General features: G+C 38.3%; 1 protein-coding gene across 5 annotated transcripts in view; it reads left to right on the top strand.

Moving 5' to 3' along the window:
* Dnah3 (dynein axonemal heavy chain 3) overlaps positions 1 to 18,879 on the top strand; it is a 159,572-nt gene that overhangs the window by 97,459 nt on the left and 43,234 nt on the right. For all 5 annotated transcript variants that reach the window (XR_009225397.1, XM_058574147.1, XM_058574137.1 and 2 more), the window contains 3 exons: positions 9,768 to 9,871; positions 11,732 to 12,026; positions 14,318 to 14,497. Coding sequence is in view for 4 of the 5 variants with exons in the window: in XM_058574147.1 (XP_058430130.1) it covers positions 9,768 to 9,871; positions 11,732 to 12,026; positions 14,318 to 14,497 (579 nt within the window). In the remaining variant the exon portion in view is untranslated. The remainder of the gene's footprint in view (positions 1 to 9,767; positions 9,872 to 11,731; positions 12,027 to 14,317; positions 14,498 to 18,879) is intronic.

Here is an 18,879-nt window from a genome sequence, read left to right on the forward strand (position 1 = left end):
CATTAGTTGGGTGATAGTATATTCATTCACTCTTGGTTTTGGATGGTTTATTTTTATCTTAGTAAAATACAAATGACATAAGAGTTTACCATTTTAATAATTTGAAATTCAGTGGCAGTAAGAACATTCCCATTGTTATGCAACCTTAACCACCATCCAAATCCAGAACTTTTTCATTTTCCCAAACTGAAATTCATCACCATTAAACAATGATTTCCCATTGCCTCTTCCTCCCTTTCCTGGCAACAATGGCTCTACTTTCTGTCACCAAATGTTAGATTACATTGGGTACCTCATCTCAGCAGAATTATATGGTCTATGTCCTTTAGTAACTGGCTCATTTCATTTAGCATAATGTCCTCAGTGTTCATCCGTGTTGTAGTATGTGTCCTTTAAAGACCTAATAATATTCTATTAGATAATATACCACTTGTTCATTGCTGATATATAAGAAAGCAATTGAGTTTTGTATTTTAATCTTATATCCTGCAGACTTTGCTATAATCACTAATAAGTTCCAGGAATTTTTTATTGATTCTTTAGGATTTCCTGCATACTTATGTCATCTACAAATACAGTATTGTTTCTTCCTTCGTGTTATTTTATTTCCTTTTCTTCTCTTACTCCATTAGCTATGATTTTTAGTATGCTTTTGAATAGGTATGATAAGTGAAGACATCATTATTTTGTGCCCAATCTTAAAGGAAAGCTGCTCATTTTTTGACTCTTATCTGTGGTGCTATCTGTTCAGTTTGTGGATATTCTTTATCAAATTGAGGAATGTCCCTCTTCTCTTTCTAGTTTACTAAGATGAATGCTTGGGTTATTGATTTTAGATGTTTATCCCTTTCTAATAAATGTAATTAACACTATAAATTTCCCTCCAAACATTATGTTCACTGTATCTCACAGATCTTGAAACGTCGTATTTTTATTTCTGTTTAGTTCACAATATTTTCAAATTTCTCTTGAGACTTCCTGGATTTGTATGTCATTTTGAAGTGTGTCATTGAATCCCAAAGTATCTGGGGATTTTCCAGGCATCTTTCTCTTATTTCTCTTAGTATAATTCCATTGGTTTGATAGCATACATTGTATGATCTCTGTTCTTTCAAATGTGTTGAAGTGTTTTATAGCTAAAAATGTGGGCTGTCTTGGTGAATGCTCCATGTGAAGAGAAATGAATGCTCCATGAGAAGAATGAATAGTCTGCTATTGTCAGATGGAATAATCTGTAATGTAGATCCAATCGTTCAATTTAACTATAGTCTCACTCATTCTCTTACTGTCAATTACTGATAGAGGGGCGTCAAAATGTCCAACTATAATATTGAGTTTGTTTGTTTCTTCTTGAAGCACTATCCGTTTTGCCTCATGTACTTTGTCTTTCTGTTTACATTTGAAATGTGATAGAATCTAATCAAAATTTCTTCTTTTTAGTGGTGCTGAATTTTTTTTTACGTAGCAGGAATTTGTTTTCCAGTATGTTCCTTATTTAATGTTCTTTTGTAGGTTTTGTTTTTATTTTGACAGACTATGTTTAGATGTTAGTTTTCCTTTCATTTACTCCACTTAGGATTTGATCCATCCTTTTAGGCAGCAAGGAAAATTTTTATTCTTTGGCTTTCATCTCTATATTCTCTCCCCCCCCATCTCTCTCTCTCTCTCTCTCTCTCTCTCTCTCTCTCTCTCTCTCTCGTACGTGTGTATGTGTTGTGTGTGTGTGTGTGTGTGTGTGTGCATTTGCTCTTTCTAGTTGGGCTTTACATTTTGGCATAAGTCACCACAATTTCATTTCTCCACTGTCTCTATTAATTTTTAATTCTGCTTTTATATCTTTTGTTTTCTTGCTATCCTTTTTTAGTGTACAAATTAAAAGCACAGGCTAGGGAATGAAAGTGTCAGAGCTGGAGTCCTGGCTTCAACACTGAACCAGGTGGGTGAACTTGAACAAATTCCCTTAATTCCTCTCAGTTCCCACAATTATAAAATGTGGATAATAATAATAGACCATATTCATGGTGTTCTTGGAAAGATTAATTACAAAAATACTTAGGATAGACATGAAGGAAAATGGATAGCGCTTTATGTTGAAGGCATTAAGTTAATATTATCAATTTCTATTTATCATTGTTATCATCATCACTCTTAGATCATCCATCTCATTTTTTCTCATCTTGCCATTTCATTTCAACCTATTTTTTCCTGATGGCTTTTTTTCCTCCTATTTCATAATAAATGATGTTTTGGGGGTGTTTATTTTATTTTTTTGCACCTTATTGAAAATATCAAACAGTTTCCCAAAACTAGTTTCCAGTTCCACATTAAGCAAGTTTAAACAGATAACTCTCCAGGCTAATTTCCATATTATGTTCCTTTGTAATGCAATAGTTTTTCACTGGTTACATTTTTCGTTTGTTTGTTTTCTTTTGTTTTCTCCATCCTTCAAGATCAGTCTGTGCTCTCTGTCTACAAAGATGTAGCTGGCATGCAGATGAACAGCTGCCTAATTTTCTGTGTATATGTTACCTGTTCCTCTGCATTTGGGGCAGCCATGGGGGAAAGACCCAGTGGACTCTTGTGACTTTTTCTCTTTGTTTTTAATATTTTTTAATTATGTGTGGACTCAATGCCTTTATTCATTTTTGTGTGGTGCTAGGATTGAACCCAGTGTCTCACACTTGGCAGGCAAGTGCTCTACCACTGAGCGACAACGCCAGCCCCTCTTGGGTCTTTCTTCATACAATTCCTTGACTGATTTCTGTGTTAGCTTTCCATTACTTAACAAATACCTGAAATAATAAAGTTTTTTTTTAAAATAAAAGTTTTATTTTGGCTCAAGATTTTAGAATTTTCAATCCATAGTCAGTGGGCTCCATTGCTTTGGGGCCTGTGCTAAAGTACACCATCAGGGCAGGGAGGTCATGATAGAGCAAAGCTGCTCATTCATGGCAGTAGGAAGCAAAGAGTAAGTAAAAGGAGCACTGGGGCCCTTCAAGAGCATTGCCTAACTTCCTCCCAGAAGGCACTGCCTCCTGATGGTTCCATCACCAACCAATAAGGCCAAGAACTAAGGACCAAGCCTTCAGCACACGGTTCTCAGGGGGACATTCATCCAAACCATAGCATTTTCTCAACCCAGCTCTTCTGCTTTCTACTTAGAGGAGATTCTGCCCAGATTCTTTTCAGTTTTTGTTTATAATAACATCGTTCTTCTTTTTTCTCCTATTGCAAGTATTTTAGTGAGAAATTGGGAAGCTCCTAACCAGAACCCACTTGACTCGAAAGATCTGCTTTACAGGGCTGAGAATGCAGTCTCTTTACGTAACAGCTTTATTGAGCTATATTTTACATACCATAAAACCCACCCACTTAAGTCTACAAATCAATGATTTTTAGTAAATTTACCCAGCTGTGTACCCATTGCTCTATAATCCAGGTTTAGAATGTTTGGAAAGCCCCAGTAAAACCCTTCATGACTACTTTAAATTAACTGCAGATCCTTTGTTAGTCCCAGCCTCTGTATAGATTTGTCTTTTCTAGATATTTCATCTACATGGAATTAATTAATATATGACCTCCTGTGTGTGGCTTTGATTGCACTTTCCTAAATCATTGTTAAACTTTTTAAAAATATTTTCTTAGTTGTCATTGGACCTTTATTTTTATTTTATTTATTTATATGTGATGCTGAAAATCAAACCCAGTGCCTCACATGTGCTAGGCAAGTGCTTTACCACTGAGCTATAACCCCAGCCCCATTGTTAAACTCTTAAAATCTCTCTCTCTCTCTCTCTCTCTCTCTCTCTCTCTCTCTCTCTCTCTCTCTCTCTCTTATTTTTTTTTTTAGCTTTTCCACAAGGGCCTATGGTTAAATTTTAAATGTGAGAATCAGGAAAGACTTCCCTAATTTCATGGGATGTTGTTTTCTGAGCTTTTCATGATGCAGGAGTCTTGTGGGGTAAATGGATCTCTCAGGTAAATGATGGAAAAACTGCAGTGGGGAGTATGCACCAAGGAAAGCCAGCAGCTTGGGGGACTCTCTCAAGGTTGGATTGTATCATCTGTCATGGATCCTTGTTGGTCAACCAGAGATTTATTTTTCTCTTTATTCACCAATTGACCTCTGAAAAGTCTTTTATGTCTCAATCGAAAAGTTTGCCTCATTCTCCAAGTAGAGGCGAGGATAAAAGAGCTGGGGTGAAGGAGATAATAGAAATCATTTATCTTTTAGGATTTCTACTCTTCCTTCTTCTCCCCTTCCCACCCTTGTACTTGAACTAGTCCAGAGTTACAAACACAATGCAGAGAAAACAAGAACCATTATTCTGATGAGAACTAAAGAGACCTAGAGCTAAATGTTACCAGTTGCCTCTCTGTGTGCCTGGAGCTATGATAAATGCTTGACACATATATTTTATTCACTCTCCATAGTGATTTTCTAAATTCTACATATAATCAGTCCCATTTTACAGATGTGCAAATGGTAAACTTGGCCAAGGTCACATGGCTGGTAAATCCACTTGCCATAGTTAATTTAAATATTTTCTTTGTCCTAAATGTTACTGAATCAAGCCACAAATTAGCTCCAGCTCAATATCATCAAGGAAGGGGGAAAGTGCTTCATTGATTCATGCTTTTAGAGTCCCTTTTTTTCTTGTAAAAATTATTTTATCAAAGAAAAATAATTGAAAAGTATATTTTGTTCCTACTACCCTATTTCGGTTCTCAAAAATACTTTGTTGTTTATTAACCTGCTTTCATCTTCTTATATCATTGCCATAATGGCATATACCCATGTTTATCTGACATTGCTTCTTAAAAACATTTTCTATGTTAATGTTAGTTTTTGTAATGTTCATTTTAATGACTGAAAAACATTCCATCCATCTCATAAGACAAATTTTTACTGATCTCCCAATGTAGAACATGTAAGTTATTTCTTTGCCATCACAGATGGTGTTGAATACTCATGTATACAGATTATTTTCATTGTGAATTGTTTCCTTGTGATAAATCTCCGGAAACGGGATTTCTGTCTTAGAGTAGAGGACATTTTTAGCTCTGTAAGCGTAGTGCCAGATTGCTTTCTAAAAGTGTACCAGATTGACTTCTAGGTAAAGCTGCAGAGTGACGTAGAATAACAGAAGCTCCCTTCTTTTATACCTAATTGAATTGACAACAAATCGATCCTAAAAATTCCCCAGAAATAAGCAAATAAATTATGGACAGAGAGAAAAAAAAACTGGTGTATGATGCATCTCTCAGTTCAGAACCTGCCACCTCAATGAACTGCTAATGGTATTGTAGAAAGGAAAACAGGTGGATTGTTCTCACTGGCAATCACCAACATGGAGGACAGAGAACTGTGCTGTGACGGTGATGGGCAGCTACAAGAGATCTGAGAGAACCCTCAATCACAGAAGCCCCTGCATGATGCTGTAGCACCTCAGTGGGGCCAGAAAAACTACTACGATTTGCATCTTGCAGAATCGTGGGCTGGATGGGGATGAGAGTTCAATCCCACAGGAGTGGAGCACATGTTGCTAGCTAGGATGGGGTGAGATGGGTTCACGGTTTAGGGAAGTTGACTAAATTTCAGAGAAAGAATGAAGAGCCCAAATGTCCCAGGAATAGCAACTCTTTTTACTCAATCCTTGCAGCCTGAGGCTAGGGAAAAGAAAGCCACATGCTGGTGCTTGAACTGTGGCGAAGAAATAGCTAAGATAATCTTGTCCCAGATATTGTTGGGTAAACATAGGAAGAATTTACCTGATTATATCCAAGTAAGAAAGGTATGGCATTTGTGCAAATGAAAGAGACAGAGAGAATGTCTAATAGAAAAAAATAACCCAAAGACCAATAGAATTGAGGAAGGGAGTAGGGGGAAAGAGAAGGAAAGGGAAAGGGGAGGTACTAGGGAAAGAAATGGAGCATATTATGTGCACATGTGAATATGTCAGAATGAACCCACTTTTATATATAGTTATAATTAAAACATAATTTAAGAATAAAAGAAAATATAACCCAAGAAACAGAAAATATTTCCTGTTGACTAGTATGGGATACTGATAAAAAAAATAGGTATGCAGATTAACTGGATAGAATTGAAAGTTAAAAAACCTTCATATTTATTTGACTTAAATTTTGACAATGCTACCTAGGTAATTAAATGGGAAAAGAATAATCTTTTCAACAAAGGATGCTAGAACAACTGAATTACACATGTAAAGGAATGAATTTGGACCTCTACTTCACACCAAAACCAAAAATGTACTCAAAATATACCAAAGGCATATATCTAAGGGTTAAAGCTATGCAATTCTTAGAAGTAAACAGATGCAAATTTTTGCAACTTTGAATTAGGCAGTGATTTCTTAGGACACTAAAATCAACATCAAAAAAGAAAAAAATAGACAAACCAGACACCATCAAAATTAGGAACTTTTGTATTTCAAAGGACAATTTCAAATAAAAAGATAATCAAGAATTGGGTGATTTTTATATCAAATTCTGTATCTTATGAGGGATTCATATGTAAACTATATAAAGAAGTACTTCAACTTCAAAAGACAAATAACCCAACTTGAAAATGGGCAAAGTACCTGAATTGACAATTCTCCAAGGAAGACATACAAGGGGCCAATAAACACATGGCAAGATGTTCAACATTATTAGCTATCAGGAAAGTTCAAATTAAAACTAAAATGAGATACTACTTCACAGCAGCTAGGATGGGTATAATAAAAAGATGGAAAACAAGTGTTGGTGAGGACATAGGAAAACTGGAAACCTCTCATACTATAATGGGGATTTAAAGTGGTGCAGCAATCTTGGAAAAGAGCACTTGGCATTTTTTCAAAATTAAACAGAATCCAAATGTCCACCAACTGATAAATGGTTAAATAAGATATATCCATATAATAGAGTACTGCTTGGCAATTTCAAGTAGTGAAGTGTTGTATATATGCTACAACTTGGATGAACCTTAAAAACATTATGATAAGTGAAAGAATCCAGTCACAAAAAGAGCACATGCTGTGTGATCTATTTATATTAAATGTGCAGAACAGGTAAATCTATAAGGACCGAAAGTAGATGAAGTGGTTGTCTAGTGCAGGGCAGCAAAGGATAGTGACATGGCTTCCCAGAGGCAAAGCCTCTCGGCCAGCCTACTGGCCCAAGGCAAGAACAGGTGGGCCAGCTGCCTGGAGCCCGACATTGCCTGGCGGGGCTGAGGCTCAACTCTCATCCCACGACCTCAACTCCTGCTTCCTGACTTGCCACAAGAACATGGAAGTGGGGCAGATTTGAATGAGAGTTGGGACTCACGAATTGACCGATAATGGGTAGTACATTTCCAAACCCTAATTAGCATAAGTTTGGACCAATAGGATTGGTAGTTTTTTCAAACCCTAATTAGTGGAAGTTTGGACCAATAGCAGTAATCCAAGTGCTATATAAACCTCTAGCCTAGCACATTTGGGATGCAAAAGGGTGCTATCATATCCCTCTTTCTCCTGCCAGAATTCTGTTTCTTTTCCTCAATAATTTCTTCTCTCAAACACTTGCTCATCCTGGTCTGTGGATTTCATTCTTCAAATTCACAAGACAAGAATCAAGGAAGAAGAAATTGATGGTGAGCCCCTGGGGTCTGCTGCGACACTAGAGGGCGTGCCCCACATTTGTCAGCTACCCAGACTTATAGTTTATGCAGATCCACCTGCCAGTAGAAGCAGAAACTCAACTTTCATCTCAAAACTCCATTGATGGCTGAGAATTATGAGGTTTCTTTTTGATGCGGTGAAGAATTCTAACATGTATTATGGTCATTATCTCACAACTCTTTGGATATTTATCATACCCCACATACAGAAACTTTTAGTAAACCATTGAATTCTATATTTGAAAGAGTTCAATTACATGGTATGTGAATTATGTTTCAATAAAGCACAGAAAATTTTGTAAGGAATGATAAAAGAGGAACTGAAGAATCAAAGAACGTGAGAATCAAATAATACTGTTAAGTAAACTATATCCAGCGAGAAACAAAATGTACAAAGTTAGGCTTCTAATAAATGCCTTAGGGGAAAAGTTTGATATAATTATACATGCTATAGAAGAAAATGATAAAAATAGTGAAACAGACTATGGTCAATATGGAAATGAAAAAAATGTTAATTCCTAAAGTTGCAAACACAATAATTACAACAGACACTATATACAAAGAGATAAATGCAAAAACTTTTCCTAAAATGAAGAACTACTTCTATAAATTATAGGGGTTTGCTGCATTCTAAGAAAAACTGATACAGAATAATTGGCCAAAAAGACAACTTAATTAAATTATAAGATTTTTCAGGTTAAAATAGATTTCATCAGGCAACTAGATTTTAAAAAAGAGTCAAAAGAAAAATATTTGACAGGCCTCAACTTCTGCTCATAACTTAAAATGCAACAAAACAGAATGAATTATGTAAAATTCAGAAAGAAAATGTGACATGAATATTACTCTCAGCCAAATCTCTGTTAAAATATAACAGCAGCAGACAGAATTCTCAAACGTGTAAAGACTGAGAGAAGTGAGCAGCCATAAGCCTCTTATTGAAAAAAAAAACATCAAATCAGCCAACTAAAGAATTAGTCAAAACAAAGAACTCTGAAATGTTCCTGTTAAAAGACGTGATTCTGAGCACTGAATTATTTAAAGACTGTATAGATCTAAAACTAAGGAATGGCAGAATTAAGGTTGCAATCAAAACATGAATGTTGTAAACCCTGACAAAGAAGAAATTGTGCATGAGTAATAAGAGCCAGGGAAGGAGAGGGTGAAGGAAGAGGGAATGTTGACTACCTCTCATTTCATAAAGAAATGGATGAAACTGGCCTAAAAATTGAATATGATGTCAGGATTTGCTTTTAAAAAGTTCACACCAAGAAAGAAGGGAAGAAGGGAAGAGAAAAGGCGATGAGGAAGGCAGATGAATATGGTGGCCCTTGGTAAAGTGGAAATGGATGAAGCAAGAATTGCAAAACATTAATAATTGAAACAGGAGGATGACACTTGAATGGTGTATTACACCATTCTCTTTATTTTCGTGCATTTCAATTTTTTCACAATAAAAAGGTAAAACACAAAGTAACAAAATCAGAGTAGATTATTTTTTAAAAGCATAATGACTTTAACTCTGCAAAGGCTTGAAAATTATTTTTTTAATTAAGAAACACCTTTTAGGAACCGATATCCTGATAGTGAATAATGATGTGTCTAAAGTTCAGTGGAGGCATCTGTTTTATTCCAATATTTTCCTCTGCTAGATTTAAGTGAAATTAAATTTCTCATCTTTATTTAAAATTTTGTCATGTTTCCATGCTTATAAAATACTTCCCTCTCATCTTTCTGTCCTTCCCTCTTCAACATGTTAGTGTGCCTAAGAAGAGAGCCAAAGGATTGCCATCAAGAGTTATTTCTGGATATGGAATTTGGAATGATTTATTGCCTTTTTAATTTTCGTTTTTAGTCCTTGCTATGGATATTATTAAAAATAATTTAGTAACTTGCATGGTCAACACTTATTTTTAAATAAAATCACCATTCTTTAAAAAGTGTTGCTTTAGTTTGTACAGGTGACAGCAATGTGTAAGTCTGACCACAGTTATGCCAACACTGGTTGTTACACATTTTGATTGTTATAGCTGAGGTACATCGAAATGGGAAATGGGAATCCTTGGTAAACTAATATCCTGTTCTCTTTCTTTGGATCCAGGAAGCATCTATGATTTTTATTTCTTCAAACAAGGTAGTGGACATTGGGAAGCCTGGACAGAGTACATCACCAAACAGGAGGAAATTATCCCCGATGGTGCAAAGGTAAAAGAAAAGCATTGGTTATAGAATTGTGGCTTCCCTGAATTACCCAGATATCCTCCTGGCTAGAGGAATTAGCAGTTCTTTGTGGGCATTTTTTAAAGCTTCTTTCAATAAAAGATTCCAACATGAGTTGCATCAAGCTTCAAGAAAGCACAGACTTTAGAATCAGAGAGACCTATGTTCCTTACTCAGCCTTCACTCTCTGCCTCCCTTTATTCAACCATAAAATGGAATAAAAAGAAACATTTAAATGATTGCAAAATTTGAAGGCAAAATACATGAGCATGTGGCACATACTAGGGGTTAGATGAATATTTGTTGCTATTCTCATTATTGTCGTTACCAATAATCCCATGTGGTTCACCTCTGAGTCACCTGAGCCCCCACAAAATATCTTTAAAACCTTCAGAAAGAGATTTTCGATTTTCTTGATCAGCAGAAAAGTAGTTTCTCATTAATAGATTTTTTTTTCTAGGTAGTAGGTAATTCACCTATAACCCTGTTCATTTCATGCCTTTTGAAACTTTGTACAGATGTACACTTTCATGCCTGTTGGTGGCATCTAGTGGATATAATTTATCTTTCTGGGGTGAGTGCAGATCTTTCAGACCCTGGGTGCAGTGGTGGGCAGTGGATGGGAAACTGGGAACATGGACAACCCAGGTAGAAGCCAAGTGGGACCAACCATGCTCAATGTGTTCAGGATGCCTTAAGTGGGCGAGTGAGTGCCGGCTTCAGGACAGAGCTTGGGTACCTGAACTCTAGGGATTTGAAATCTAGCTGAATTCATACAGACAAGAGTCCAGTGTAGAAAATAATTTCAATTCTTCTGGGAATTTTCCCTTGCAAACTATTGATGTAGTCCCTGAAAATAAAATATTATGAAACCCAACTTGTTTTAAATTTCCAGTCTTGATTGAAAAATAGGCATTGAGCTTTACTTTCTAGCTAAGTAGCTTTCACCCAGTTAGCCAGCTTTCTTGGACCTCAGTTTTTTCATCTACATTATTATAACCCCTGCCTCAGAGGGTTACTGGGAGGACTTCCGCCGGTAATGCAGACAAGATATCCAGAGTTTAACCCCTGTGATTTCTCTTGTCCACTTTAACCACCTTGCCCCATCTTCTCTTTTTTTTTTTTTTTTTGGCCAAATTGCTTCTCAAAAGAAGCAAAGATTTTGTCTACAAAGGCTTCCAAATTGCATAGACTTGGGTGGCATAAGTCTAAACTAGTTTGGCTTTGACACAAACCACAGTGTGACAGGTACTCCCCAGAGTTATATGCAAAGCAGCCCAAGCCATGAATCCCTCTCAGCCCAGACATACAAACAGACTTCCATGTATAATATGCATCTCCCTGCCTCCTCTTCTGCCCCCATGGAGGGACTAGATTGGTCAAATGACCAATGACAAGGTTCAGGCTCAGAGAAGCTAAGCTGAGGGTAAGATGTTCTTCCCAAAGAAATAGGGATTCCAGGAGCCCAAGATGGAGCCCTTAGATTCCACTTGGGACTTTGCAGTCTTTGAAATCTACTCAAGCTGGGATCTGAATCCCTGCATTTCTACTTACTGTGTTACTTGGGCAAATTACAAAGGGTTCTTGGGCCTCAGTTTCCTTGTCTATAAAACAAGGACAATAATTCTCATCTTTACATGCATGGTCTCATTTAAATCTCAAACCAACCCTGTGTATTATCCCTCTTTCAAAGATGAAGGGATGGAGGATATTGAAGAGGTTAAATACTCACTCAGGGTCATAAAGATACTAAGGACAGAGCTAAAATTCAAACCCAGGTCCTAGCATGCCAAGTCTCAGCCCCCTGGACCTGGGGCCAAGATTCTCCCTGTCTTTGTGGTACAGGTCTCAGAACTCATCATCCCCACAATGGAGACGGCCCGGCAGTCCTTCTTCTTGAAAACCTACTTGCACCATGAAATTCCGACGCTGTTTGTGGGTCCTACCGGCACTGGCAAATCAGCCATCACAAACAACTTCCTCCTTCACCTTCCCAAAAATACCTACCTGCCCAACTTTATCAATTTCTCTGCCAGAACTTCAGCCAATCAAACCCAGGACATCATCATGTCCAAGCTGGATCGACGGCGGAAGGGCCTTTTCGGGCCTCCCATGGGGAAGAAAGCAGTGGTGTTTGTGGGTAAGGACAAGTCCGGGTTCTTCCTCCCCAGGTGGCAGCAAACCAGAGCGTCCCCTTGAGGGGCCGCTGTACGGTCTTTTGACTTTTTCTAGAAGATAAAAATTTCTAGTTTGTATAATTTAGTATTCCCTCCATTCCCTTCCTCTCTCCTTCCTTCCTTCCCACTTTCCTCCCCTCCATGAGTAAGTAGTTCTAGAAGGAACTGTGGTGTTTGCCCTCTGACATCTCTAGAAGCAATATACACTTTGAGACAAAACCCTTGTTCCATTTTGTATCAGATAACTTATGTTACCGGTAAATGTCAAGTAAATATTTGTGAAATAAGAACACTGAATTTTCTCAGGGCTTTACCTCTTTACAAAACTCTTTCATTTATTTTATTTGAGCCTTATAACCCTGTGAAGTTATTAATCATCATCATAATTTTACTTGAGTTAATTGAGGCTCCAAGGGGTTAAATTTCCTGTTCAGGATCAAACGTCTAAAAAATTCTAGTGCCATGGTACAAACCGAGGTTTCTTGGTGCCTAACACATTTTTTGTCTGACTGCTGATTCATAGGGTTCTAGAATACCATACTCTTCTGGGTTATCCTCTGTAAACTCACATTGCATGTATTTATATTCTTGTCAACTAACATCAATTCCTTAAAGGAGAGAGATCCTTTTTTCTTTTCCTTCTTCTTTTTCTTGTTTTTGGGTTCTGGGAATGGAACCCAGGGCCTCGTGCATGCTAGGCAAGTGCTTTTCCACTGAGCTACATCCCTAGCCCCTTTCTTATTTTTCCTTTCTTTTCTTTCATGTATCTCAGTCTCCCTCCCTAATTTTGGGGGGGTTACTAGAGATTTAATGCTGGGGAGCTTTATCCTAAGCCTTTTTTATTTTATTTTACTTTTTTATTTTGAGACAGGATCTCACTGAGTTTCTTAGAGCCTTTCTAAGTTGCCAAGGATGGCCTCAAGCTTGCAATCCTCCTACCTCAACCTCCCCGGTCCTGGGATTATAGGTGTGTGCTGTGGTGCCCAGTTTCTCCCTCCCTATTTCTTTTGAGGGGTACTGGGGATTGAACTTGGGGACACTCAACCACTGAGCCACATCCCCAGCCCTTTTTTGTACTTTTTCTTAGACAGGGTCTCACTGAGTTGCTTGGTGCCTCGCTTTTTTGCTGAGGCTGGCTTTGAACTCACAATCCTCCTGCCTCAGCCTCCCAAGCCACTGGGATTACAGGTGTGTGCCACCACACCATTCTCTCCCTGTTTTTATTATGTATCCAAAAACAGTTTAAGCTTTGCACCTAAACATATCTGGGTTCAAATATCACTTTTTAACTAGGCGTAGTATAACTTAAGCTCTCTGACCCTAATCAGTTCCTTACTATTAATGTAGAGGTAATACTATCTTCCTTTAAAGTCATTATTTAGATTAGATGAGATCATGAATGTAAAATTCCTAAAACGTTACCTGTCACAATTGGGCATTCTACCAATGTTTGTTGAGGAAACATTTAAAAAGCTTCTGTCTTACTGAGTGGCTCCAGTGTGCCAGGATTGAGCAGCATGCTATTGGAGGAAATGTCATCCCTGCCCTTACAGAAGCCTGTAGTCTCCTCTTGCTATTTTGGTTTCACTCATCAAAAAATCTTTGCTCCCATTGGAGTTCAACTATTATTACCTATTGGTCAAATTAAGTTCTTCTATTGGGGACTGTGTTGTAACTCAGTGGTGAAGTGTGTGCTTAGAATGTACAAGACCCTGGGTTCAATTCCCAGCACCACTACCAAATATATATATGTATATGTATTATATATACTGGACATGGTGGTGACTGCCTGTCCCAGCTACTTGGGAAGCTGAGGCAGGAGGATTGTTTGAGTCCAGAATTTGAAGGCCATGCGGGACCACATAGCAAGATCCTATCTCAAAGTCAAAACAAAACAAAACAAACAAAAAACCTGTTGGCTGGGAGTTTGACTATCTTCCTTACCTTCATATCTCCAGCAATTAACAAAATATAGTGGGCAATCAATATATTTTGGTTGAGAAAAATTAAATACCTTGTTGCTGATGCCAGTTCTATAACCACAATGGGCAGAAATTTCAACAAGGCAGGAGAGTCCAGAACACAGGAAACCCCTTCCCATCTGGCCTGGATGTCCAGTGACCCAGCCCTGCCTGGAGGGGGAATGGGACAGCTGGGCATCAATTTTTCTGTGGAGGGAATTGTCATCTGTCACCTCCTGTGAGAGAAGAGGACCCACAGACTTAATAATGTGCGGCTGTGCTTCCTTCTACAGATGACCTCAACATGCCGGCCAAAGAGGTGTATGGGGCCCAGCCCCCCATCGAGCTCCTGAGACAGTGGATTGACCACGGTTACTGGTTTGACAAGAAAGACACAACCAGGCTGGATATTGTGGATGTGCTGCTTGTGACAGCCATGGGTCCTCCTGGAGGAGGAAGGAATGATATCACTGGTATGTGAAGGGAGGAGCTCATTCCTTCCCCCACTCCACAGTAGAGCTGGGCTGCTTGCCTGGAGGATTGGTACGGGGCACTGTGCCCTGGGAGAGCAGGGGGCACACAGCTGGAGGGGTTTGGGTCAGCTCTAGACTTCATATTGTGAGAAGTAGGATGTGTGAGATAGGATGGGAAATGACAACAGGAAGTCATCCCTAGGTGCTGGAGACACAGAAGGTGTCATATGATAGGGATAATTCAGCATATGGAAAGTTCCAGGAGGGGAAGCCAGATACGACATCAACGAGGAATGCATGACAGAGTCCCCTTTTGGAATTGTTGTAGTTCTTCAGGTTGCCAAGACACAAATCTAAACAAAGTGGCCAAAGCAAAATATATAATAGTAATAGCAGATAAATTAGTAAAATTTCCTCATCATCTAACAGTTCAGAAATCATCTTCAGGTTCCATTTGATCCATCCACTTCTATGTTTCTGTACTTTGATGGCCATCTTTGGTTAAGAATTTCATTCCATTTCTGGACTTGGATTCTGTAACTTTGGACAAATCTCTCTTCTCTGGCTCGAGGCTTTCTTATCTGTAAAATAAGGGAAATGGAGAGGATGATCTCATCTGAGTGCCCAGACCACCACCTTCCACCTCCAGAGTAGAGTTGAGGTACACTTTTGCTTTGGGTTTAGCTATGGTTGGATCTAAGGAACCTGGCACCCACAAACTCAGCACTGCTCTCACCAGTGAGAAGGAAGGCGCTTGGTGTGTTACTTTTTTCTATTTAAGATTTAGCTGTTCAAAAAGGAATGTGTTTCCATCCCGCATAGCAGCAGACAGTTTTCAGCTATGATCTTTGGGAAAAAAACAATAGTAAAGCCCAATGTCCAGCACTGGCCAAGAACACATTTGTAGTCAATGAAATTGGGCATATTAATTGGCCACAGTGAGGGTATCCGCGTAGCAAGGAGACCTGTGGTGGTGCCTGGTGAGAGGGCGCTAAGCAAGCTTGAGGGCAGTAGGGAAGCAGGGACCCTGTTCTGGGTTGGGTACTCCCTGGAAGTGAACACAATCTGATGAGTATCTTAACAATTCTGGTGTAAGAGTCATGAGGAATGAAGACGAGGTAGACCTGTCACTTGGTGAAGAAGCTGAGCCATTTCAGCTGTGAGGGAGGAGGTTTGGCCACGTCCCTGGTTGGCAGAGCAGTCTTGTCTCTATTATACCACCCAGTCATGGAACAATCACACCAGGTGCTGATTGTTGAAGAAATTGTGTTCAGCAGAGAACCAGCTGTCTAGCTGAGAATTAGCTGGGGCTGAGATGGGGAAACTGAGGATCGAGGCAACATAGTACAGGATTGAGAGCACCTTTAACATGGGTCTGTGTTCATATAACACTGAGCAAACATAAGTCAACATTAAGTACTATTTTTATCCCTTCATCAAAAGGTTAAGTGACTTCCTCAGGTTCACATAGCTAACAACGGTCCCACATCAATAATATATAAAATATTATTCTATTCCCTTTAAAAAAGCAAAACCTACATATGTCAGTGTATATATGTACAGACAGATAATATCTTTTGTGTGTATGTTGTGTATACACATGCAAACTATAAATTTACACATCTACATGTGAAAAATTAAGGAAGAATTTTGAGGAAATGACAGCAACAGCAACTCAGGTTTTGAATCTTCCCAAATCCCCACACAAATACAGGTAACTAGATAACAGAACCTTTAACTGATAAAAGGAAAATTCTTTTTTTAAAGAGAGAGAGAGAGATGAGAGAGAATTTTTTTAATATTTATTTTTCAGTTTTTGGTGGATACAACATCTTTTATTTTATTTTATGTGGTGCTGAGGATCGAACCCAGCACCCTGCGCATGCCAGGCAAGCGCGTTACCACTTGAGCCACATCCCCAGCCCAAAAGAAAAATTCTTACCAACATACAAGAACACAGAAACCATTATATCCATAAGCACTTTCTTATAAATCTCCTTGATGATGGTGTTCAAACAATCAAAATATTACAGAGAGATCAATGAAACCACTGGGAATTAAGCATAAAACATAGGATTACTTGTTCAACTAAAACTAAATGGGAGAGATTATAATATGTATGGGAGATATTACAGGATTCAGTGATATAGATACAGAACAATCAAAAATGGAAGGGTCATCGGGAGAAAGCATACAAAAATTTATCATAAATGGCATTGGTGCCTGGCGCAGTGGCACATGCCTGGAATCCCAATGGCTCCGGATGCTGAGGCAGGAGGATCTCAAGTTCGAAGCCAGCCTCAGCCACTTAGTGAGGTGCTAAGCAACTCAGTGAGACCCTGTCGCTAAATAAAATACAAAAAACAGGCTGAGAATGTAGCTCAGTGGTTAAGTGCCCCAAGTTCAATCCCTAATACAAAAAAAGAAAAAAACTGGCAGTGGTACTATATTTCTTATTCTAAGGGCTTTATGTATGCCAAGTGAGATTATGCAAATGAGTAATTATGCAGTTTTCTATTTCTCTTATCCCTTGTGTCCTGGAGTCTCGGCATAGAAGGGGAAAAAGATCAAGATGTAATAGACAAGTAGTTAAGTCAATGCCCTGTGGTCTTAGACTTGAACTAGAAATGCAGTAATAATTCATCAGGTCCCATGATAGCCACTGAAAAGGTCTAGGAATAATGATCAACTCACTAACAACAAGCAGGCTTACCACCCCGATTGCCATCTTGAAATCCAATTTCCTACTAAAAGAAACCAGGATTTTTATTATTTATTTATTTATTTATTTATTTATTTATTTTTGTAGAAATGACTGATTGTTTGTTTGGGTCAGGAAACATATGATATAAGCCTGTCACTTCTTGATATACCAGATAGTGAGAAAGCTATCTGAGACTACTAGAGGTATGTCAGAAGGACTCAGTAGCCAACAGAAAGAGGCCCTCACTGACCAAAGATAAGAACATTTCAACTTCAACAGTGATGATGATTTCAATGTATTGATGTTTGCCAAAATATGTTTCAATCCATGAAAGCATAATCAATCATCATAATCAGAGGTGGTCAGCTTCAGAAGTTGATAAGGAACAACTCATTGTGTTTACAACTAATAAACAGAATCAAGCATTTACACTCCTCCCCCCACTCCCCTCCCCCCAGTACTGGGGATTGAGCTGACAGTGCTCTACCACTGAGCTACATCCTCAGTCTTTTTTTTTAATCATTTATCATTTATTTTTATAATAATTTTTATTTGTTCTAAGTAGTTATACATGATAGTAGAATGTATTTTGACATATTATACATATATGGAGTATAACTGCTCGTTCTTCTGGTTATATCTGATGTAGAATTACGTTGATTGTGTATGCACCCAGGATAGTATTGTCTGATTCATTCTACCATCTTTCCTATTCCCATTCCCCCTCCCGTCTCTTCATTCCCCTTTGTCTAATCCAAAGTACTTCTTTTCTTCCCTAACCACCCACCACACACCTTACTGAGAATTAGCCTCTGCCTATCAGAGAAAATATTTGGACTTTGATGTTTTGGGAATGGCTTATTTCACTTAGTATGATATTCTCCAGTTCTATTAATTTACTGACAAATGACAGGGTCTTGCTGAATTGCTAAGGCTGACCTGGAACTTGCAGTCCTCCTGGGTCACTGGGAGTACAGGTGTACACCACATTATCCTTTTTCATATGATATGTATCACTGTATAACCATATAGTAAATGAGGAAATTGTCTCTATAGAAAAGGGGATGTGGCTCAGTAGTAGAATGTTTGCCTAATATGCATAAGGCCCTAGATTTGATCCCCAGCACTGTAAAAATAAAACATTTTTAAAAATGAAAACAGAAATAACTCAAAACATCAGTTTGCAGTCCTCTGTGAATTGATGGATCTAGCCATTGAGCACAAGTAGCTACCAGCATTACCAAATGAGAAGCACCATCGTGTGCCTTCTGATGAAGGAACGCACCAGCACCTACAGTCTGGCCAAAGGAGATGAAGCCTGGCTCTGATTCTCTCTAGATCCAGCTATAAATTTATAGGAAACACAGAGGAGAGAGGAACATGGTGAACAGCACCAGGGGTATATAATCAACAAAATTCTACAGGTCAAACAACGTAGATCCACAACAGATAAGAGAAATCCTGTGGATTAGAAAACAATTTAAAGATATGTAAAGTACTTTTAATTGGCAGAAATTAAACTCTGGTGCCTAAGAATAAACATTTGAGTGCTGAAAACCATTAAGAAATATAAGATAGGAATTACAGGAAAGTCAGGATAATGATTTTTTTTTTTTTTTTTTTTGGTGGTACTGGGAATTAAACCCGGGGGCACCTAACCACTGAGTCACATCTCCAG

This window comes from Marmota monax, unplaced genomic scaffold, assembly GCF_021218885.2.
Source record: "Marmota monax isolate L192 unplaced genomic scaffold, Marmota_monax_Labrador192_F-V1.1 WCK01_AAM20220418_F8-fsc00035, whole genome shotgun sequence".
In the NCBI taxonomy this organism is placed as follows: domain Eukaryota; kingdom Metazoa; phylum Chordata; class Mammalia; order Rodentia; family Sciuridae; genus Marmota; species Marmota monax.